The 23,158-nt window shown below is 44.7% G+C and overlaps 1 protein-coding gene across 1 annotated transcript; it reads left to right on the forward strand.

Moving 5' to 3' along the window:
• The first annotated feature begins 16,070 nt into the window (after positions 1-16,070).
• Tm4sf5 (transmembrane 4 L six family member 5) lies at positions 16,071-21,878 on the forward strand. The gene is made up of 5 exons (XM_031353835.1): positions 16,071-16,244; positions 20,551-20,631; positions 20,967-21,103; positions 21,333-21,516; positions 21,609-21,878. The coding sequence occupies exons 1-5, from the start codon at positions 16,071-16,073 to the stop codon at positions 21,621-21,623; spliced, it is 591 nt and encodes a 196-aa protein (XP_031209695.1). The 3' UTR covers positions 21,624-21,878.
• The last annotated feature ends 1,280 nt before the right edge of the window (positions 21,879-23,158 follow it).

The raw sequence follows: 23,158 nt of genomic DNA on the forward strand, positions 1-23,158 counted from the left end.
AAACAAACATGGTGATGGTGGTGATTGTGGTGGTGATGATGATGGTGATAATAATTCCAATATCCTGATTTTGAAAACTGTAAGAGTTCATGTATGGAAAGTACTCTAGATGGAACCTGGCATGCAGGCTCACCATTATTATGTCAGTTGTAGAAAATATTTAATCTCAATCAGGGGCTTCTACCCTGCCTTTGATTATTCAGTTCCCTGACAAAAGTCATGCAACTTTTTTATATTTGTAATAAGTCATAATCAGCTCTAGAGCTGGGCAGATATCTACCCTCTATGCTATTAGAGTCTATTTCCCATCATTAACCCCCATTTAATAATTTGCTATGTTCCATCTGGGCAGCTCTTAACTCCAATTGGCTAGCCCTCATGGTCATGTTTTTATGACTCACTCACTCCATGGCAGCTTCCTTCTCCCTTTACCTTCTCTCTTCTCAAGGTCACCCTCAGAACCTGGGAGCACAAGAACCCTGCCTATTTCTCTTCTGTCTCACTAATGACTATAGGTATCTTCATTCACCAATCAGTGATAACTTGGGGAGCAAAGTTACATGGCCTTACTTAGGTTGTCACTTGGATATGTGCAGGTTCTCTCTTCCCTGGGGACACCCAGGCCTTGGGGGCCAGTATTTAGTATTATAATACAAGCAAAGACCAAAACTCAACAAGTTGTTATTGTTATTACATCCTGTGAGCATATTATAAGTATCTGTAAGGCCCAGGAGAGCATCATAAATGGATGCCCAAATGTAAGACGTCTAAATACACTTGAGATGATTGCCAGCCCTGACCACATTCATACCCTTTGCCTGGGATTTTCCTCACACATCAGAGGCTGAAGGAGCCAATCTTGTCCCTGGATCAAGACTTATAGCCTAGATCTGCAGAGGCAGAGTAGATAGAAGTTGGCTCTGGATCCAGACTCCTATATAGTTGTCAACACACACATGCACACACACACACACACACACACATTCCTGCAGACCCTCAGATTCACATCCACTTTAACTCACACATTTCTCTCCCATAATCCCCACTGGCTTTGTTGGTTGTGGGAGTTTCATGGGAAGTTTGGGTCCGATGGTCTTTGTGTTTTGGCATTTGCTGAATATAGCCTTGTTACCTGTGGTCTGATCCTTAGAAGAGTGTATCATCTGGGAGCTTGATAGATGTTCAGACTGTACCAGAAACAGAGTCTGACTGGACTCCCCACTGGGGACTTCCCTGAAGTAGTGTCACTCACCCAGCAGTGATCAAATGACAACAGCTCCTCTGGTAGGACTGCTACTGCCCTCCTCCGTGCTGGCTTTCATCTGACTGGGTCTTTCAGTTTGACTGGGTCTTCTTCATCTTCATCTTCTTCTTCTTCTTCTCCTTCTCCTTCTCCTTCTCCTTCTCCTTCTCCTTCTCCTTCTCCTTCTCCTTCTCCTTCTCCTTCTCCTTCTCCTTCTCCTTCTCCTTCTCCTTCTCCTTCTCCTTCTCCTTCTCCTTCTCCTTCTCCTTCTCCTTCTCCTTCTCCTTCTTCTTCTTCTTCTTCTTCTTCTTCTTCTTCTTCATCTTCTTCTTCTTCTTCTTCTCCTTCTCCTCCTCCTCCTCCTCCTCCTACTCCTCCTCCTCTTTCTTGTTTGTTTGTTTTTGTTTTTGTTTTTTTGTTTTTTTGTTTTTTTCGAGACAGGGTTTCTCTGTGTAGCCCTGGCTGTCCTGGAACTCACTCTGTTGTGTGGCCTTGAACTCAGAAATCTGCCTGCCTCTGCCTCCCAAGGCTGGGATTAAAGGCGTGTGACACCACTGCCCAGCAAAATGTGTAGCCCAGGCTGGCCCCGAACTCGTGATCCTCCTGCCTCTGCATCCTTCAGCAAATCCTACCGGTGTGTGCCACCACAACTGGCTGACTGGGTCTTCTTTGTGTTGTCAGTCTCCCTGATTTCATAGATGTATCTACCTGGTGTCTGGAAAACATTTGTTTCCTAGAAGTTATCCACAGGCTCTGGCTCTTACAGTCTTTGTGCATCTACATAGATTCCAGAGCCTTGAGAGGAGGGGTGTGGTGCAGATGTCCTATTTAGAGCTGAGCCTTCCAAAGTTTCATATTCTCTACAAGAGGTCCCTGTGTGTGTGTGTGTGTGTGTGTGTGTGTGTGTGTGTGTGTGTGTGTGTGTCTGTCTGTCTGTCTGTCTGTCTGTCTGAAATCAGAGGACAATCTTGGGTGTTTTCTTGTTTAAAGGAGCTCTATCAGGCTGACTCATGAATTCCTGGGGACTCCTCTGTTTCCACCTCCCATCTCACCATAGATGCATAAGGATTACAGGCAAGGGTGCTGGGATCAAAGATGTAGGCTACTGCATCCAGCTGTACATGGGCTCTGTGGATCCAAACCCCAGTCCTCACATTTGTGTGGCAAGTGCTTTTTATCCATTTAGTCCTCTCCCCAGAACCAAGTCTGATGATTCACAATCACTTTTTAACACTTGATGATTTGGGTTTTTTATTATTTTAATATTTTATTTATTTATTTTTATTATATACACACTCACTAAACTGTATATGTATGTGCAGTGTGTGTTGTGTGTGTACATGTATGCCATGGTAGAGGTGAGAGTATAACTTCCAGGTACGTTCGCTCCTTCTACCACCAGTTCCAGGAATCAAACTCAGGTCCACAGGTTTGTGTGGCAAGCACTTTTATCCAAAGAGCCATCTCCCTGACTGATGACTGTGAGTCTCTATGTCACATTCTTTTTTCTTCTTTCTATTTTGTTTTCGTGCATCGTTCTCCTAGATGCTGTGGAAGGCTGTCTTAGTTAGGTTTCTATTGCTGGGATTAAGTACCATAGCCAAAAGCTGATAGGGGAGCATTTGTTTCATCTTTTACATCCAGATAGCAGTCCATCACTAAAGAAAGTGAGGGCAGGAACTCAAGGCAGGAACCTGGAGGCAGGAACTGAAGCAGAGGCCAAGAAGGAGAGCTGCTTATCAGGTTGCTCCTCATGGCTTCCTCAACCTGCTTTCTTCTAACATCCAGGACCACCAGCTGAGGGGCGGCAGCCCCCACAGTGAGCTGGGGCCTCCCACATCAATCATCAATTTAAAAAACTGCACCATAGGTTTGCCTACGATCCAATTTAGTAGGGAAGTTTTTTCTTTCTTTTTTTTTTTAAATTATTTTATTTATTTTATGTATATGAGTACACTGTAGCTATACCGATGGCCGTGAGCTGCTGGGAATTGAACTCAGGACCTCTGCCAGCCCTGCTCGCTCCAGCTTAATTCACTATAGCTGTCTTCAGATGTACCAGAAGAGGGCGTCAGACCTCATTACAGATGATTGTGAGCCACCATGTGGTTGCTGGGATCTGAACTCAGGACCTTCGGAAGAGCAGTCAGTGCTCTTACCCGCTGAGCCATCTCGCCAGCTCGGGAAGTTTTTTCAGTTGAGGTTCCTCTTCCAAAATGGTTCTAGCTCATGTCAAACTGACATAAGAGTGATCAGCACAAAGGCCTTAGTTCTGCAAATTTTGGGGGGACAGGGAAGGAAAGAACCTGAAATCAAACACGGGGTCTTGAATATGCTAAGCACATACTCCACCACTGAGCTCCACTCCCAACCTCGAATTAAGAAAATTGTCGGCCGGGCGGTGGTGGCGCACGCCTTTAATCCCAGCACTTGGGAGGCAGAGGCAGGCGGATTTCTGAGTTCGAGGCCAGCCTGGTCTACAGTGTGAGTTTCAGGACAGCCAGGACTATACAGAGAAACCCTGTCTCGAAAAACCAAATATATAAATAAATAAATAAATAAATAAATAAATAAAATAAAATAAAAATAGCCATAATACGTAATGGGAGACTTTCGGGCTTTTTTTTAAAAAAAAAAAAGAAAGAAAGAAAATTGTCTTGGGCAGTGGTGGTGCACGCCCTTTATCCCAGCACTCAGGAGGCAGAGGCAGGCGGATTTCTGAGTTCGAGGCCAGCCTGGTCTACAGAGTGAGTTCCAGGACAGCCAGGGCTACACAGAGAAACCCTGTCTCAAAAACAACAACAACAAAAAAAAATTGTCTCACTTTTTTCCTATTAACATTTTACCAGTAATGTCAACCCAGAAATGATATTTTAACTAACATCAAACTTCACTATTTTATACTCATGCTTTCCTAAATACTTCAGCTTTAAAATCTTTTAAATGTAATTACTTTTGCAGTGATCCAAGGCCTTTTAAATGCTAGGCACATTTAAAAGTGCTCTACTGGGAACTGGAGAGATGGCTCAGCAGTTAAGAGTACCAACAGCTCTTTCAGAGGTTCTGATTTCAATTCCCAGTTAACCATATGACAGCTTATAGCTGTCTATGACAATAGTCTTTTGGGGTCAGAGTCCCTCTTCTGTTATGCAGATGTATGTGCAAACAAAACACCTATATCTATAAACTAAGTAAATACATCTAAAAACACCCCTTTTTAACTTTAATTTTAATTTTTATTTTATATGGGTGGGTGTTTTATGTGTTTGTGCACCACTTGGGTGCCTGGAGCCTGCAGTGGCTAGAAGAGAGCATAGGATGCCATGGAACTGGAGATACAGACAGCTGTGAACTGCTATGCGGTTGCTGGGAATCCAACTTGGATCCCCTGGAAGAGCAGCAAGTGCTAAGCACTGAGCCATCCCTACAGCCTCCAGTGTAATCATTTGATGTGTGTGTGTGTGTGTGTGTGTGTGTGTGTGTGTGTTATATTTGTGTGTGTGTGTGTGTGTGTACTTCATCCAAGGAGTACATGGTATTTACCCACAGTTTCAGCTACTCCAATAGCTAAAATAATAGAGTCCCTTGAATCCAGGAGATAGAGACCAGCCTCATTATCTTAGTAAGATCCTATATCTACCTGTCTGTCTATCTACACACAAACGCACAAACGCACACACACGCACACACATGCACACACAACAGAGAAAGAGACAGACAGACAGATGGAGTTACACTCAGAGAGAGGCATTCACATACATATAAACAGAGACACTCACACACACATACAGAGTTACACACACACACACACACACACACACACACACATGCACACACACACATGTATATATACTTAGGTTATAAGCAAAATTGTCCCCTGTGTCCTCTCCTGTTATTGACATCCGGTACCACATGGAACATGTGTCATAATCAATGATTCTATATCTATATCATTATCAGCCATAGTCCATGGTTCACATTAGGGTTCATTCTCGGTATTATCCATTCTGTTTGAACACATAGATAATGACATATGGATTCCACCAATATCATTCTGGGCATTTCAGTTCCCTAAGAAACAATATACTTGGTAGCTGGAGAGATGGCCTTAGTGGTTAAGAGCACTGACTCCTCTTTCAGAGGATCTGGGTTTGAGTCCCAGCACCCACAAGGAAGCTCAGAACTATCTACAACTTCAGTTCCAGTGGATCCAATACAATGCTCTGGCTTCTGAGGGCATGCACATGGTACACAGATATACATGCAGGCAATTATTAATTAATTAAAATTAATGAGTTAATTTTTAAAGATACAATTACTTATCTTTCCCTCTGTCAAGAGTTCTGTCAATTACTGTAGCTTTCACTGTCTCCAAAATGATGTCTCCATCATTTTGTGGATTTGGAATGAATGCATACGACATTTCAGATTAGTCTCTCTCACTTAGTAATGTAAATCTAAGTTCCCTGTAGGTGTCTCCATCACATGGGTGGCTTGTTTATTTTAGCACTCAGCAATATTTTTTTCCAAGAGCAGAACCACAGTGCATCAATTCACTTATGAACAGTGTTGGAACAGGAACAGAACAATGGGGATTTTCAAAGGTGTACTGAATACATTTTGTTTTATGAGATGGCAAAAAGTTATGGTTTGACTCTAAAAGGTCTCCACAGGCTCATGTGCTTGAACACTTGGTCTCCAACTGGGGACACTGTTTTGAGGGGATGTTAAACCTTCAGAATGAGGGCATATTACTTACTGGTCAGGGGTTTCTGACTAGTTCCCACCCCCATGGATTTATTTACTTGTTTATTTTTAATTCAGTATATGAGTGTCCTGACTGCATGTACACCTGCATGCCAAAAGAGGGCATTAAATCATCTTATAGACGGTTGTGACCCACCACGTGGTTGCTGGGAATTGAACCAAGACCTCTGGAAGAACAGACAGTGCTCTTAACCTCTGAGCCATCTCTACAGCCCCCTAGTCGGGGTTTTCTAAGAGAACAAAACTGGTAGGATAAATATATAATTTGTGTGTATTACTTTATAAAGACATAAAAACACACATATCCATATCCATCATATCCAGATCCATCATATCCAGATCCATCATATCCAGATCCATATACAAAGGAGATTTATCAGACTGGCTTACAGAATGTGACTAGCTGTTCCAACAATGGCTGTCTTACCACAGGAAGGCCAAGAATCTGGTGGCTGCACAGTCTCCAAGGCTTGCTGTCTTGGCAGTCCCAATCTGGTGCTGAAGGCCCGGAGAACTCTTGGAGCTCTGCTGGTCTTCACTGTGTATTGGAGTCCTGAAGGAGCTTGGGTGTAATACCAGGTGTAATGCATCGACAGGATAGATGAACTTGCTACAGAAAGTGAGGGCAAGGAGACAAAAAGCAAGTTTCTTTCTTGTGTGTCCTTTTCCGTGGGTTGTCATCAGAAGGTGTGGCCCAGCTTTAGGGCTAGGGCATGTGTTCCTGTTTCACATAATATGCTTAAAAGAAGTTCTCACAGGCCTGCCCAGTGTTTGGGTTTTAAGTTGATTCCAGATGTGTTCAGGTTGACAACAACGATTAACTACCACAGGGAGTCTAGCTGGGAGAAGTAAGCTCTACCTGGTTCTGGCCTTTTCTGTTCATGGTCCACAGCCATGGAATGAATCTTCATCGCATGTTCCTGTCCCCCCATCCCTACCCCACCCCCACCCGCCCTAGCTCCACTTTGCCTTCTGCACCAGGATGGACTGAGACACTGAACTTTCCGCTGTTAAGATGCTCTCATCAGGTTATCTGGTTACAATGATGCAAATTGTAACTAATATTCCCACTGAAGGACCTTTCCATTCCCTCAAAGTTCCAGCAATGTGAGTGAAACTGCTCTACCACCACCACATGTACAGGTTTTTGTATAGTTTTCAAAACATTTAGGTTGTAATTACCAAGTGCCATTGCTGAATCGTTTAGTAATAGTGTGTTTGATTTTCTTAAGAAACTGATGAGCGCAGGCCAGACAGTGGTGGCGCACGCCTTTAATCCCAGCACGTGGGAGGCAGAGGCAGGCAGATTTCTGAGTTCGAGGCCAGCCTGGTCTACAGAGTGAGTTCCAGGACAGCCAGTGCTACACAGAGAAACCATGTCTCAAAAAAAAGAAAGAAAGAAAGAAAGAAAGGGAGGGAGGGAGGGAGGGAGGGAGGGAGGGAGGAAGGAAGGAAGGAAGGAAGGAAGAAGGAAGAAGGAAACTGATGACCAGCCTGGTATGGTGACAGGCAGGTATTTGTGAGTTCACAGCCAGCCTGGTCTACAGACTGAGTTCCAGGTGACCTTTTGTCTAATTTTATTTTATTTATTGCTTCTCCTGTTGTTGTATTGTTGTTTAAGATAGAATTTTTCAGGTCAGGTGTCCCACTTAACCATCTTCCGGCCTAGTGTCCCTGGCTTGGAGACTCTCTTACTCTTGGGACTCCTTTGTTACTCCTCCTCCTAATTAATCTATGTTCACTACACTTTATTTACCACTTTGTTTTTGAGACAGGGTTTCTCTATGTCACAGCCATGGCTGTCTTGAAACTTGCTCTCTAGGCCAGGCAGGCCTCAAACTCAGAGAGCTGACTGCCTCTGCCTCCTAAGTGCTGGGAGGTGTGCACTACCACTGTATAGGTGTACAAATAAACATTTACTGATGAAACACAAAAAAAATGGTTTTTAAAAGAGAGTCTTTCCATGAATGACTTAGAACTAATTATACAGTTCAGGTGGGTCTCAAACTCTTGACATCCTCTTGTTTCAGACTCCAAAGTGCTGGGATTATGGTTATAGGCGACCAACTGGGTATAAGAAATTTCTTTTAGGGCTGGAGAGATGGCTCAGTAGTTATAAGCACCTCTGTCTGAGATTTTAGCTTATTATTATTATTATTATTATCATTATTATTTTATTACAATATAAAGGACTCAGGATGTAGCAGATAATAAATGATTCATATCTTGCTTCCATTAACAAACATTCCAATAATATATAGTATTTAACCTATATATTTTCTCTTCAAAGTGATTTTTGAGTGAAAAACCATGTTTACAAAAATTATTTAGGCTTGTGACTAAACTTCCCTATTTGGAGGGTTGACTTCATTTCATCACTTGGTGAGTTAAGATCATTTCCCACAAGTGGAGGAGACACCGTGGTGTTCCCAAACCTAAGCATTCTCAGAAACGAGTTCTGGTCTCTCACATGGTTGCATGACCGCAGACAGTGGTAAGCTTGGAAGTGCACACATAACATGAGGAATTGTATTAAAGGGTCACAGCATTCAAAGGATGAGAACCCAGTTATAGAATAAGCCCAGGCTTCCCTTGTGCTAGGCTAGCACTGTATCTCAGGCTCACAAACTCCAGCTATCACAAATGGCCACTCTTTAACCATTCTGGGTGCTGGGACACTACTTTGCTTTGTTGTGTCTTTGTTATATCTAAATCTGAGAGTTTTCTCAAATTCGTCCCTCCTCATTCATCCCTCCTCACTCACTCTCCTTAGTCGCAAGCCTGTTCTTTGATCCTTCTGTGTGGTCTTATGTTTTTTTAATGATTTATTTAATTATTTTTAATGTGCATTGTTGTTTTGTCTGCATGTGTGTCTGTGTAAAGGTATTAGATACCCTGGGAACTGGAGCTACAGACCACTGTAAACTGCCATGTGGGTGCTGGGAATTAAACTCAGGACCTCTACAAGAACAGCCAGTGCTCTTAAACTCTGAGCCATCTCTCCAGCTCTCAATGCTGTATCTCTTTTATGCATATTAGTTTTTCACAAGGTCCATCCTTCAACCTCAGGCCAGAGCCTTTTCACTTCAGCCCATTCTTTCTAGCTCCTACCTCCATAATTCTAGTACCTTCCCCAAAGCCCTTCCCCAAAGTATTCCTGAACCCTACAGTAATTGTTTCCAGAATTCACTTTGGGATATTGCGATCTCTCCTGTATTTGAGGAAATGTTTTCAAATCTCAACAGTGTTTTGGTAATGCTTTATTAATGTTATGTCATCCACAGAGAGTTGCTTGAAATAAGATGAGCAGTGTGACTCAGTGGCTGAGCTCTTGACTAAGCACTTGCCTAATACCTATGAGGCCTCTCACAAACACACATACACACACACACACACACACACACACACACACACACAGGAGCAGGGGCAAAGAAGGAGAGGGATAGAGAAAAAGGAAAGGAGGGAGGGAGAAAGACACAGAGAGAGGAACATAACACAATGAAGGGGCTGGAGAGATGGCTTAGTGTCTAACGTTCTTGCCTTGTGAGCATTAAGACATTCATTCACGCCAGGTGGTGGTGGTACACACCTTTAATCCCAGCACTTGGGAGGCAGAGGTAGGCAGATTTCTGAGTTCGAGGCCAGCCTGGTCTACAGAGTTCCAGCCAGGGCTACACAGAGAAACCCTGTCTCAAAACAAAACAAAACAAAACAAAACAAAACAAAAAATAAATAAATAAATAAAATTCTGGTCATGTTGGTTTCTGCTTATAATTGCAGCAATGATGAAGTAGTTCCCTGAGGGCCACTGGCCTTCTGGTCTAGCCTAGTCTAATTAACGATCTCCAAGCCAGTGAGAGACCTTGTCTCAAAGGAGATAAACAGTGTCCCTGAGGATGACATGAAGATTGTCCTCTGATCTTCACACACATTCCCACACACATGTGGGATACATGTGTGCACAGACACATACTCACTAAAATTCATAACATGAGCTGGACCTGGTGGTGTGTGACTTTAATCTCAGCACCTAGGAAGGAGCCCTGAGTTTCTGGCCAGCTTGGTCTAAAATTGCAACAGCAATGAAAACGCCACCTAGTGGCCACACTGTCTTACTGGACAGCACGATTGTTTATTAGGTACCAAAAGTACTGTTTACAACAAGACATCTCATTTTTATACAATTGGAATAAAAAGCGCAAGCACCTAAAAAAAAAAAAAAAAAAAAAAAAAAAAAAAAAAAAAAAAAAGACATCCTGAGTTCCTAAGACTGCATTCTACCTCCTTTTTTTTTTTTCTTCTTTTGGTTTTTCGAGACAGGGTTTCTCTGTGTAGCTCTGGCTGCCCTGGAACTCACTCTGTAGACCAGGCTGGCCTCAAACTCAGATATCCGCCTGCCTCTGCCTCCCAAGTGCTGAGATTAAAGGTGTGTGCCACCACTGCCCTGCACATTCTACCTTTTATTCTGTATCATAAATATGAAACTTAAGTGAAAATCCATGACAATGGGCAGTTATGCCAGCTGTCATATTCTAGACTTAATTTTGTCATCTGATAGTGTATAATGACTCAGCTATGAGTAAAATTATCTATTGAAATTATAGTTCTGGCCAGTATCAGTAGTTTTGTTGACATAATTAGGCTTGTTAATGATCAAACCCAGCTTTACAGCAACATGGCTTGCTACTGGCAAGATGAAAAAAAAATTGTAGGAAATAAATGAGGAATATTTCCTTTGTCTTTGAAGAAAATAATCTTCATGAGAGAAATGTGCTTTAAGTAAAGTATTTTATTTGTTTAAAAAAGAAAAGAATTCAATGTCATACTCAGCTACATAGTAAATTAGTGGTCATTTTTCCCCACAGGGATTGCTGAAGAGTTTGCTCAGTGGGTACAGGGCTTGCTGTGCAAGTTCAAAAGATCTAAGTTCAAATCCCAGAACCCACATAGAAGCCAGATGTGGAGCCAGATGTGGCAGTGCACCCCTGTGACCCCAGTGCTCCTATAGCAAATAGAAAATGAAGACAGAAGGGTCTTCAGATGTCCATGGGCCAGCTAGCCTGGCATGTGTGGTAAAAAAGCAGAGACTGTGCCTGAAACAAGGCTAGCAACGAGGGATGACACCAGAGGTTGTCATCTGTCCTCCACAAGTGTATGATGGCACACTAGCACTCATACTTACACCTACACACAAAAAAAAATTAATAAAATAAAAACCCAAAGTGTTCATGGCATATAAATATAAACATTTATTTCACTCACACATATCAGCGTTGGCTAGAGAACAGCTGATCTAAATTGGCATCAAACGGAGGCTTTTCCCTTGTATCTGACACTTTTTTTTTTTAAATCGGTGGGTGGCCCAGCATGTTCCTCTGGTGACAATGACAGTTCCAGGTGGCACCAGACAGTGCTTTTTTGTTTTAACTTCTTAAAAGATGTATTTCTGGCTGGGCAGTGGTGGCACATGCCTTTAATTCCAGCAGTTGGGAGGCAGAGGGAGGCAGATTTCTGAGTTCGAGGCCAGCCTGGTCTACACAGAGAAACCCTGTCTTGAAAAAAAAAAAAAAAAGATGTATTTCTGTTTTATGTACGTTGGTGCTAAGATCTTGTTGATTCTGCCTGCTTTCCATTCTATCTGTGTAGTAGAGGTGCATTCTAGCATGAGGGGCCACAAACCCCTCAGAAGACATCAGTAGACAGAGGGCTGAGAAATCAGATCAAGGTGTTTCCTTTTTACAGAAGTTCACAAGGTCCGGTTGTTCTAAGCATGGTAAGCCATCAGTTCGAAACCCCTCAGAGAAGGCTGCAAAGGGAGGAGCTCTGAGGTTTTTCAGAGAGAGAGGCAGAATGACAAGTTAAAGGATGGTGCACAGCATTGAAAAATAACCACTGTTTCAGCTCTAAAATAGCCCTCCCAAGGCACAAGAGAATGAAAACCTGGAAAGAAAATGACAGAGAAGATCAGAAGCACCATGGAAATAAATTTTTAAAATGTTAAGCTGATATAACAAGTAGTGGTTTTAATTGTGATATTTTCACACATTCCTGGCTCCATACCTTGTGCCAATGGATTCACTTCCTCACTGCCCTTCCCACGTCCTTCACTCTAGAAATTTTGTTTTCAGTTGTGTTTACTTTGAGACAAGCTCTCACTATATAACCCTAACCAGCTGGGAAGTTACTAAGTAGCTCAGGCTGGTCTCAAACTTGTAAGAATGCTGCCTCTGACTCCTGAATGCTGAAATTGACAGGCACTGTTACCTCTGGCCTTCTGCCCCGGAAACATTGTTAAAGCATAAAACAAGCAAATGGAAGCAATGCCAAATATCAATGACCCTGTCATTGTTCATGAGTCAGAGACAAACAGCTGGAGCAGATAGGGAAAGTTCAAAGTACTTTTCTTTTTCAGGCGTCTGCTCATTTGGTAAATACTTCATTGCTGTTTCTCCGTCTTTCTTACAGGTAACAGGGATTCCTCCAAGATTCTGCCCTTTAGTTTTGAGAGGCACCTAGTTTTTTCCATTTCCCACATGTCTACAGGGGTTTGGGGGCAGGAGATTCAACAGAGGCTCCTGATTAGACACACAGTTACCTGGTTCCCTGTGACACTGTCATCAACAGCTCTTGTGAGGTCCTGTGGTATTTCCTGCAACCTCTCTCTATGGCATGACTATGTGCTACCCAAGCATGCGTGAATCCCTCAAGGGTGCAATCTGGGACTTAGTCCTGAAACTGTGAAATCCATGAGCTCTCCAGCACCAGGAAGCAAAGGCTTAAGGAATTCCTCTATCTAAAGTGATTCCAGGGACTGGAGAGATGACTCAATAGTTAAGTTCCCAGCATTCACATGGATGCTGTAACTCCGATTCCAGAGGATTTGATACTTTCTTCTGGCCTCTTCCAATACTGCATGAACACAGTATGTCACATGCATGGCATGCAAAGCACTCATATGCATGAAATATAAACAAACCTTTTAAAGAATGATTCCTTCACTGGGGACAGTGGTACATTGCCTATATTCCCCGTCCTCATGATACTGAGGCAGGAGGATAATGAATTTGAGACCAGTCTGATCCCCATAGTACAACATTGCCTCAAAAAGCCAAAAATAAAATAAAATAGATTCCTTATACTAGAGTTATAGAAATACATCTCAAACCAGTTTACATAATCAAACATTCCAAGGGATGACCAGACAGGGCTGTATGTTTGGGTTCAGAGTGACTTACACTGTCTAGTTTTCTCTTCTCTTTCCTCTATATTTCACATTCCTACAGGCTGGCCTTCTCCCACAATGACAACAGGTTCCCAGCACCTTCAGCACCTCAACAAAACCTGAACTTCTTTGGTCTCAGAATAAGAAAAAAACCAAGTGAAAATGGGAGCTAAGCATTGTGGCGCACACCTTTAACCCCAACACTCAAAAGGCAGAGGCAGGTGGATCTTTGTGAGTGTGAGGCCAGCCTGGTCTACATAGCAAGTTCCAGGCCATCTGTGCCTACATACATCTGTGCCAAGAAGGAGGAGAAGAAGGAGGATCAGGAGAAGGAGAAGGAGAAGAAGAAAGGAAGGCAGACAGACAGAAAGAAAGAACAAAAGAAAGAGAGAGAGAAAGAAAGAGAGAGAGAAAAGGATGAAAGAGAGAAAGTAAGAAAAGGAGCAAACACCCACATGTTAAATCACCTGTAACTTCAGTCCTATGGGATCTAATTTCCTCCTCTGGCTTTTGCAGACCGGAGGCACACAAGTGCTTCACAGATATACATTCAGGCAAAATACTCACACACATAAAACTGAAATTAAATAGAAAGAAAATAGGACCATCTTGGTTCATACAGCCATCACTCAATCACCAGAGATGGAGTCCACTCTGAGAAACAGAAAAGGGTGCAGGGACAAAATTTAAGAGCTGGGCAGTGGTGGCACATGCCTTTAATCCCAGCACTTGGGAGGCAGAGGCAGATGGATTTCTGAGTTTGAGGCCAGCCTGGTCTAGAGTGAGTTCCAGACCAGTCAGGGCTACACAGAGAAACCCTGTCGTGAAAAACCAAACCAAATCAAAAGAATTTGTAAAGACAGAAATAAATAAGAAATCATCAACATCCTTTTTTGTTTTTTTGTTTTTTCAGATAAAGCCTTGTAAAGTAACTCGGTGTCTTAGTTAGGGTTTCTATTGCTTCAAAGAAACACCATGGCCAAAAAGGAAGTTGGGGAGTGTTAGGGTTCAGGAATCACATAAACCACACGAATGTCCATCTAAGTTAAATAAGAATGATTTATTGAATGCATACCTCGAGACTGAATGTTCAGGACCACAAAAAGGACTTGGAAGCCTAATTGAGGTGCCAGTCTGTCCTCAGGGCAGGCTTTTTATAGAAAAAAAATACCAGGCACAAAAGTTTAAAAGCAAGCAGTGAAGTGGCACCCCTCTTTTGGCTAACTAGACAGAGTATTATTAGCAAACCTTTAAGCTAATTGGTCCCAGGTGAAGTAAGAGGAGAGTCACAGGTCGTCAGCTGGGGAGTTCTAGTACATTGAGATAACAGCATAAATATTGTAACCATAACTTTTTTCTTTTATTTTCTTTCTTTCTTTCTTTCTTTCTTTCTTTTTTGTTGTTGTTGTTGTTTTCGAGACAGGGTTTTTCTGTATAGCCCTGGCTGTCCTGGAACTCACTCTGCAGACCAGGCTGGCCTTGAACTCAGAAATCTGCCTGCCTCTGCCTCCCAAGTGCTGGGATTGAAGGCGTGTGCCACCGCCGCCCAGAGTAACCTTAACTTTTTGGCTTATTAGTAGCATTCTTCAGTGTCAGCTATGGATAACTACTTGTGGAAAGTGAAGTCTGAGAACCTGAACTTAATTTCATCTTATGAGCAAAATGAAGACTGAATACAAAATGGCTGCAGTTATGCTAAAAAGGAGCAGGCTTCAACATGGAGGAAAGGATTTATTCAACTTACACTTCCAGATCATGGTCCACCATTGTGAGAAGTCAGGACAGGAACTCAGGCAGGGCAGGATTCTGGAAGCAGGAGCTGATGCAGAGGCCATGGTCATGCTTACTGGCTTGCTTCTCATGACTAGCTCAGCCTGCTTTTTTCCTAGAACCTAGGATCATCAACCCAGAGATGGCATCACCTACCAGGAGCTGGGCCCTTCCCCACTGATCACTAATTGAGAAAATGGATCTCATGGAGGCATTGCCTCAAGTTCTTCCTCTCTGATGACTCTAACTTGTGTCAAGGTGACACACAAAACCAACCAGTACACCCTGAAGGACCTCAAACACACACTCTTTCTGAATAGCTCAGTTACTGGTATGAGCCCTGCCTGGTTCCACTGTAGGCTTTCTTTACAGAAAAACCTCTCACCGGGTGGTGGTGGCGGCGGCGCATGCCTTTAATCCCAGCACTTGGGAGGCAGAGGTGGGTGGATTTCTGAGTTCGAGGCCAGCCTGGTCTACAGAGTGAGTTCCAGGACAGCCAGGGCTATACAGAGAAACCCTGTTTTGAAAAAAAGAAAAGAAAGAAAGAAAGAAAGAAAGAAAGAAAGAAAGAAAGAAAGAAAAGAAAAACTTCTCCCGTGGGACAGAAATCATGAGGCCACTGTACACCTGTCCTGCACTTCTTCATTGACAAGGCTTTCTAACTTGTCCCATTGAATCCTTACAATCAGTTCTCTGGGCAAGTAGCTTCAGCCAACCTTTTTCACAGATGGAACAACTTGAGACTTCCAGAGGTGAAGGGTTCGGCTGAGTCTTCAAGTAGATGAGGAAGAGCTATAGAAAGGTGTATACGGACCAAGGAAGACGATGCTGACCCCTGTCACCTTCCCTTGTGCAACCAGCTCCCACAGCTCCTATTACCACACCCCCCTCTTTGCCTCACTAGCTGCAGGTCCTCCACTTCCTCAGGGCCTCTCTCTTATCAATGCGATTCTACCAGCCACTCCTCTCCTCAGACCTTTGCTCCGAGCTCCCGCCTGATTTCCCCCCCGGAGCCTGGCACTTCCCACTCACTTTCACTCTGCTCCTGACTCTCCTGAAGCCTCAGACATGTGTACTGGAAAGTGTGCCCGCTGCCTGGGGCTCTCCCTCATCCCTCTCTCCCTGGTCTGCATCGTGGCCAATGCCCTCCTGCTGGTACCTGATGGGAAGACCACCTGGACGGATGGCAACCTCAGCTTGCAAGTTTGGCTCATGGGTGGCTTCATTGGAGGAGGCCTGATGGTGAGAATGCTGGAGCACCAGCCGGCTGGGGACCTGGGTACCGAGCTAAGGGACCGTGGATAGAACGGAGAAGAAAAGAGGGGAAGGGACTTGTTTGCTCTGGATGAAATGGCAAGAGCTTGGTGGGGACTAGGGGTCTGTCCATCTGCTCACGTACAGTAACCATACTGTAGAGGGTCCTGGAGGAGCCCTAGGGTCCAGAGCTGAGTGTCTGAGGAATGAGAGGTAGGAAGGCCTTCCCTACTAGGTGGGAGTAAGTTCTCTGTACCCCTCCTTGCCTCTACTACTAAACCCATGCTCAAAAAAAAAACCAAAACAACAACAACCAAAAAAACCCACCTCATTATGAGGATAAAGGCTCATAATGTGGGAAGTTTCTGGGCAATGTCATAACCCACCAGCAAGGGTGGGTGCCAGAGCAACCTCTGCAGCCCAGGCTGATATCTCAGACTAGGCTCTCCACCAGCCAGCTCCATGCTGCTTTCCCTCTCTTCCATGGCCATTCCTTCTCAGCCTGTCTTCTAGGATCCCCAGTCTGTACTAAGTGCTAAGGATATAATCCTGGACCTAGGTGGGTAATTTAGAATAGATGTCCCAGTCTTCCTGCAGACTAGGGAGAGAAGTGCCAGGAGTGATAGTGCAAGCCCTTAGTCCCAGCACTCCAGAAACAGAGGCAATTGAATCTCCGAGGCTATCCTGGTCTACTGAGCAAGTTTCAGGACAATCAGATCTACACAGAAAAACTTTTTCCTAAAAAAGCAAAAGCAAAAAAAGTGAGGAAAAGAGAAACACAAATATTCTATCTAGCTGGGCGGTGGTGGCGCAGCCTTTAATCCCAGCACTTGGGAGGCAGAGGCAGGCGGATCTCTGAGTTCGAGGCCAGCCTGGTCTACAGAGTGAGTTCCAGGACAGCCAGGGCTACACAGAGAAACCCTGTCTTGAAACCCCCTCCCCCCAAAAATCTAGATTTTCTCCATCTTCCTACTCCCTCTCAATTAGGGAATTGTCTCTTTCATTTTTTACTTTTTGTTTGTTTACTTAGAAGCAACATCCTGATTGTATGTCAGGCCAGCAGGGCATCATCATATAACCCAGGCCAGTCTAGAACTTGAATTCTTCCTGCCTGAACCTTTCAAGTACACGCCTGACCATTTGGGGGAACTTTTGGCTGCTTAACTTAGTGTATCATCTCCATGGGATAAAGAGAGAGATCTACCTAGCATGGCTTCCCACCTTTAACACAACCTGCTGTTGAGCTTCTCTGGGAGCAGCTGCACTTTGGTCCCCTCTGCTGGCTGAAGGGAGATACCTCTCCCATAGCAACTCCTTTCCTTCCCTTGTCCCCTGACATCATGTTTTCTTCTCTCTGCCTCCTGCATGGATTCTGGTGGTATATTTTCATTGTTTCAGTTTTGCTTTTTTTGACACAGGATCTTACTGGGTGACTCTAACTGGCCTAGACGTCACTATGTAGACCAGACTGGCCTTAAGTTCACAGAGATCCATCTGCAGAGGCAGATGTGTGCCACCACATCCTACACGGTTTTTGTTGTTATTGTTGTTGATGTTTGTCTTGTTGTGTTGTGTTTTGTTTTGTTTTGTTGCGGGGGTGGGGTGGGTAAGGTTTCACATCATCCTTGCCTTGAGCTCACTATGTAGCTGAGAGTAGACTTGAACCCAGGAAGCCACTTCCCTCCTAAATGCTGGGACTGCAGCCATGCATCGCTGGCCCAACTCTTTTTTTTTTTCTTTTTGGTTTTTAAGACAAGGTCACATGAAACCCAGTAGGTCTTGAACTGACTCTGTAACCAAGGATGAGCTTAAAGCCCCAGAATTGTGAGCTAACAAAACTGCACCTGGCTCTCAGACGTTTGAAGACTACAGGAGAACTGAGAGTTTAAGCCAGCCTATGTAAGAGGCAACACAGAGGCCCTTCCTCTAAAAGAAAAGTGGGCTGGAGAGATGGCTCAGCAGTTAAGAGCACTGACTGCTCTCCCAGAGGATCTGAGTTCAAGTCCCAGCCACCACATGGTGGCTCGCAACCATCTGTAATGAGATCTGATGCCTTCTTCTGGTGTGGCTGAAGACAGTGATGGTGAACTTTTAAAAGAAGAAGAGTGCTGGAGAGATGGCTAGTGGTTAAGAGCACTTGCAGATGCTAGATATGGTGGCACAAAACTCTAATCCCAGGCCAGCTGAGGCTACGCAGTGGGGCTCTATCAAAAAAAAAAAAAAAAAAAAAAAGGAAGGCAATTTTAGCTGTCTGAATAGGTGACATCACTAGAAAGGCAAGAACGTGGCATATTGTCCTTAGATCTGTCATGAGGCAGAAGAAAGAGAGCACTGAGGAATGGGTTGAACTAAGCAGATCTTTCTCTCAGGTTGCAACTGATGATGGAACTAAAACTTTCAGTCCCTTCCTTGGAGAAGGATGAAATACTGCCTCTTGTTCTGTGCATATTGGCCAACACTTGTTTTTGCTTGACCAGGTCAGCTGTGGAGGCCAGGCCTAGCACTGTATGCATGTAAGCCCTGCACTCAGGAGGCCAAAGCAGGAGGATCTGGTGTTCAAATCCTTCCTGGGTGCTAGATTGTGAAAACTTGGGGGTGGGGTGTGGGAAGGCAGGGAAGAAGATGAGAGGAGAGGAAAGAAAAAAGAAAAAGTGTCGGGGCTCCGGGATTGCTGGGAGAGAGCTGGGTTTAGTGACATGCCTGTAATCCAAGCACTTTGGAGGTAGAGGACCATGAGTTAATGCCTGCCTTGGCTATAGTAGACCTTATTTCAAAATAAGTTAATGAAATATAAGAGAAAAATGGGCTGGAGATGGACAGTTGGCTACCGTGCACCAGGCCCTTGGGCTCAAGCCTTAGGATAAGACAAAAGAACAAAAGAAGCCAGCTGTGGAATTCCATGGATACAAGGCAAGTCAAGAATGTGACGTAGGGGAACTAAGGTACAAGGGCAAGGGTTGTTGTGGTACATGAGGTTGGAGGCAGGGTAAGGGAGCCTCAAATGCCTTGTGAGCTCAGTCTTTGTGAGTCTTACCATGTAGTCCATGGTAGCCTGGAACTTGCTATGTAGCCCAGGCTAGCCTCAGTTCCCATCCCAGTGTATATTGGGACTGGGATTACAGGATGGAACACACACACACACACACACACACACACACATCAGCCTACAATATCTTTGAAGATGCCTCAAAGGAATTGAGCAGATAAAAGAGCTTATGTTAATCCAATGTTAGCATGGGTGCTGGAGTCTGGAATCAGGAGACAAAAAAGTGTGGAGGATCTCTTAGAGAGACAGAGGATATCTTCCCCCTGGAAGGGGAGTAGGAGCTGAGTGCATGAAGGAGTTAAAAGGACTAAGAGATTTAGATTGAGGGAAAGCACGGAAGACTTGAAGTCAGCCCTCTAGGAGGGTCAAAACCTCCCAGCCTAGGTGAACTGATGGATATTTTTTCCACTGAAGAAAGACAAGAACAACAAAAAGCAGAGGCTGTTGTGAGGGCGGCATGAGACTTGCTGAGGCTGTCAAAACTAAGACATTCAAATGAGCACATCCTCCAGGCGGTTTAGCAAGGCTGTCTGGGTGCCTGGAAGTGGCTAGTAACCAGTGAGTGGTTACCTGGGTGGGTGTGAGCTTCATAATAAAGGTCACAAGGGGGAAAAAGACCAGAAGACTGACTGTTAGGAAATCCTGCGAGATCGAAGGCAGTCTCTGTGCACATCTTTCCACAGTTGACCACCAAGCCTGCTCATCGCATCTTCTAACAGCACAATCCAATGGTACCGTTGAAGGCGTGTGTCAGTATGGGGCATTCTCTCTGACCCAGCCATGACAAAATCATCTGCTGTCTCCTTAAATGCTGAGAACGGTCTTTTGAGATAGGTCTTGCAGATCCACTTTACAAGTGGCAAAGCTGGTACCCTGAGAAAGTAGTCAATTCATAGAGCAGATGAAGGTCTTGACTCCCATTCAGATAGGAACCTACCATGCGGCAAAATTTGTGCAGAATATATAGTGTCCCCCACCCACCCAAATGTTTGATGACCTTCTGTCTAAGATAGCTGTACTATATTAAACCCAACCCTCCAGGAAGCTATAATCTGGATAGAGATAAGGCAGGCATAGAAATAATTATGCATTAAGTTCGAGTCCAACAGTGATTCCGAAAAGTATAGATAAGGTTGTACAGTCCAAAGGGCTCAGGGCATCATGGGCGGCTTCCCTGAGATGGACAATGAAGCAAGTCCGGTCTTGAGGACCTAGGAGAACCTGCTATCACCAACTCTCATCCCACAGGTGCTGTGTCCTGGAATTGCAGCGGTCCGGGCAGGGGGAAAGGGCTGCTGCGGTGCAGGTTGCTGTGGCAACCGCTGCAGGGTAAGAACCAAAAATCACAAGTTTAGGCCTTGGTTTCTGATCCCTTCCCCACAGAACTGTCAAGCATTGTCTACATGCAGCCTCTAGGAGGTCTCAGGTGCCACCTCCCTCTCAGGTCTCAAATGAACCTGACCAGAGAGGGCTAACAAGCCCCATGAACCTCCACGGCAGATGGCTTTTAGAATTCGTCTAACTTCAAACCCAAGGTTTAAAGACAAGTGTAATTTTAGACAGGTTGAGCAAGGGCGCGGCAATATGCGGGAGGCATTGGGCATGAGCGTCTGTCCGAGGGAGGAGGCGGGCCTACTCACCTTATCTTTCCATGCCGGGTCTAGATGCTGCGCTCCGTCTTCTCCTCCGCCTTTGGGGTGCTTGGCGCCATCTACTGCTTGTCAGTGGCGGGAGCTGGGCTCCGAATCGGACCCAAATGCTTAATAGGCAACAAGTGGGACTACTACTTCCAAGAAACCGGGTAAGTCTTACTTTGTATTTGTATCCCCCACCCCCACCCCGGTTCTGTGCCTCTCCCCACCTGCTCTCTTCCTACGTGGTCCAGAAATAGTGGACCAGACGGAGCTCCTAGAGAGTTCCTTCCAAATGGCCCATCCAGCCCTTTACAGATCTTAGTAGATCCTTGCAGTAGGTGGTGGTAGGGCCTGCTGTGTGAGCAGTTTCTCTTAAATGACCCTGTCCATCCACAGAGGCGCTTACTTGCGAAATGACACTCTCTGGAATTTATGTGAGGCGCCACCTCACATAGTACCCTGGAATGTGACACTCTTCTCAATTCTGGTGGTCGCCTCAAGTCTGGAAGTAGTGCTGTGTGGAATACAGCTGGTGAATGCAACCTTTGGCGTGTTGTGTGGCGATTGCCGGAAAAAGGAGGTAGGGCCGCTTGGGGTGCAGTTGGGGGTGAGGGGCTGAGAAATCCTGTTTGCTCTTGGCTTCATCTTTACTCTTTATTTTTTTTCTTGCAGGGCGCAGCTCACTGAGTTCCATAGGCCACCCCTAATACCTCATTTCTGGAAATCTGAGTGGTCACCCATTCCCTGGTTGGCCAGGAACACCCTTCCCCGGTTCTGGTTTAACCTTTGGAAAGAGTGTACATGGGCCTTCAGAGATATGTGTCTAGGCTTGGGGCTTCAACGTGCACCCTCAATGCACTCCCAACCCCCACCCCCTCTTGTTATTCTCTTAACAACAGAATAGTTATTGTTCTGGAAATAAAATTCTGTGCTCTCAAGGAAGTTAATGTGTCAATGATGAAAGATGAGCAATTTTTGTTTGTTTGTTTTTGTTTTTGTTTTTTGAGACAGGGTTTCTCTGTATAGCTCTGGCTGTCCTGGAACTCACTCTGTAGACCAAGCTGGCCTCAAACTCAGAAATCCACCTGCCTCTGCCTCCCAAGTGCTGGGATTAAAGGCGTGCGCCACCACTGCCTGGCAAGATGAGCAATTTTTAATTTAATTTTCTTTGCATTTATGTGTGTGTGTGTGTGTGTGTGTGTGTGTGAGAGAGAGAGAGAGAGAGAGAGAGAAAGAGAGAGAGAGAGAGAGAGAGAGAGAAAGAACCAACTTGTAGGATTTGGTTCTTATACATGTGTGTTTGGGGATCAAACTCAGGTCCTCAGACTTAGCATCAAGCAGCTTTACCTACTGAATCCCCACTTTCCACTGTTAGGTAATAGCCTCAGGTCATGAGGAATTGAGTCAGGCTGTGCTGGACAAAGGGCTGGAAGCCATTAAGAACAGCTTAGCCCCAGCCTGACCCTTCTGCTTTATCTGCAGAAACAAAATATGCTCAGGTACTGAAAACAACACACCCTGCTGTAGTCAAACTCCCCCCTTCAATCCCCACCCCCCACCGCCTTCTTCCCCCACCCCCTCACATACACACCCCTACAAACATAATCTGTAACTTCCTAGTAGCTCCCTGTTATACAGAGAGTGAGTCTGTCTGCCTCTGTCTTGCTTTTCTTACATCTGCCATTGGCAATTTCTTTTTAAAGAAGTGAAGGATCATTTCAGTTGATGGGAAATGTTAGGTCTCAAACCGGGGACAAATGGTTAACTGAGCTGCCTATTTAATATATCAAAGTGGACCTGGCCAGCAGGTTCTCCCTGCATCCCTCAGTCCCTACCTGTTACAGGATACTGGCTGGCACACCCTGCTCCTTACCATAAGCATCTCCAGCCCAAGCGTTGGGCTGCCCTTCCCCCAGCTGCCCTTCCCTGTATAATCCAGCCATTTTGGTTACCTGCCACCCCTTTTTTCTTTTTTCTTTTTCTTTTTGGTCTACCCTTTACCCTCTTGGTCTCTTGGTCTAGCTCTCCCCTCCCCATGCTCCTCGTATAGCCTAGCTCAGGGTCATGTTCTCTCTGGACTTTCCCAGATGTCCCTGCCTCTGGCCATACACCTCCCTTTTATCTACAATAAACCTTCTCCTCCGTCATACCTATGAGCAGTCATTGCTGTGTTTTATTAGAAGAAGGAGAAGAAGAAGAAGAAGAAGAAGAAGAAGAAGAAG

The sequence above is a fragment of the Mastomys coucha genome, unplaced genomic scaffold (assembly GCF_008632895.1).
Source record: "Mastomys coucha isolate ucsf_1 unplaced genomic scaffold, UCSF_Mcou_1 pScaffold5, whole genome shotgun sequence".
Taxonomy (NCBI): Eukaryota; Metazoa; Chordata; class Mammalia; order Rodentia; family Muridae; genus Mastomys; species Mastomys coucha.

Bases quoted from the DNA above. Each gene is read 5' to 3' on its own strand.
- Tm4sf5 (XM_031353835.1), top strand. From the start codon at position 16,071: ATGTGTACTGGAAAGTGTGCCCGCTGCCTGGGGCTCTCCCTCATCCCT. The intron at 16,245-20,550 runs GTGAGAATGCTG...CTCATCCCACAG, and splicing joins TCATTGGAGGAGGCCTGATG to GTGCTGTGTCCTGGAATTGC. The intron at 20,632-20,966 runs GTAAGAACCAAA...TGCCGGGTCTAG, and splicing joins GCTGTGGCAACCGCTGCAGG to ATGCTGCGCTCCGTCTTCTC.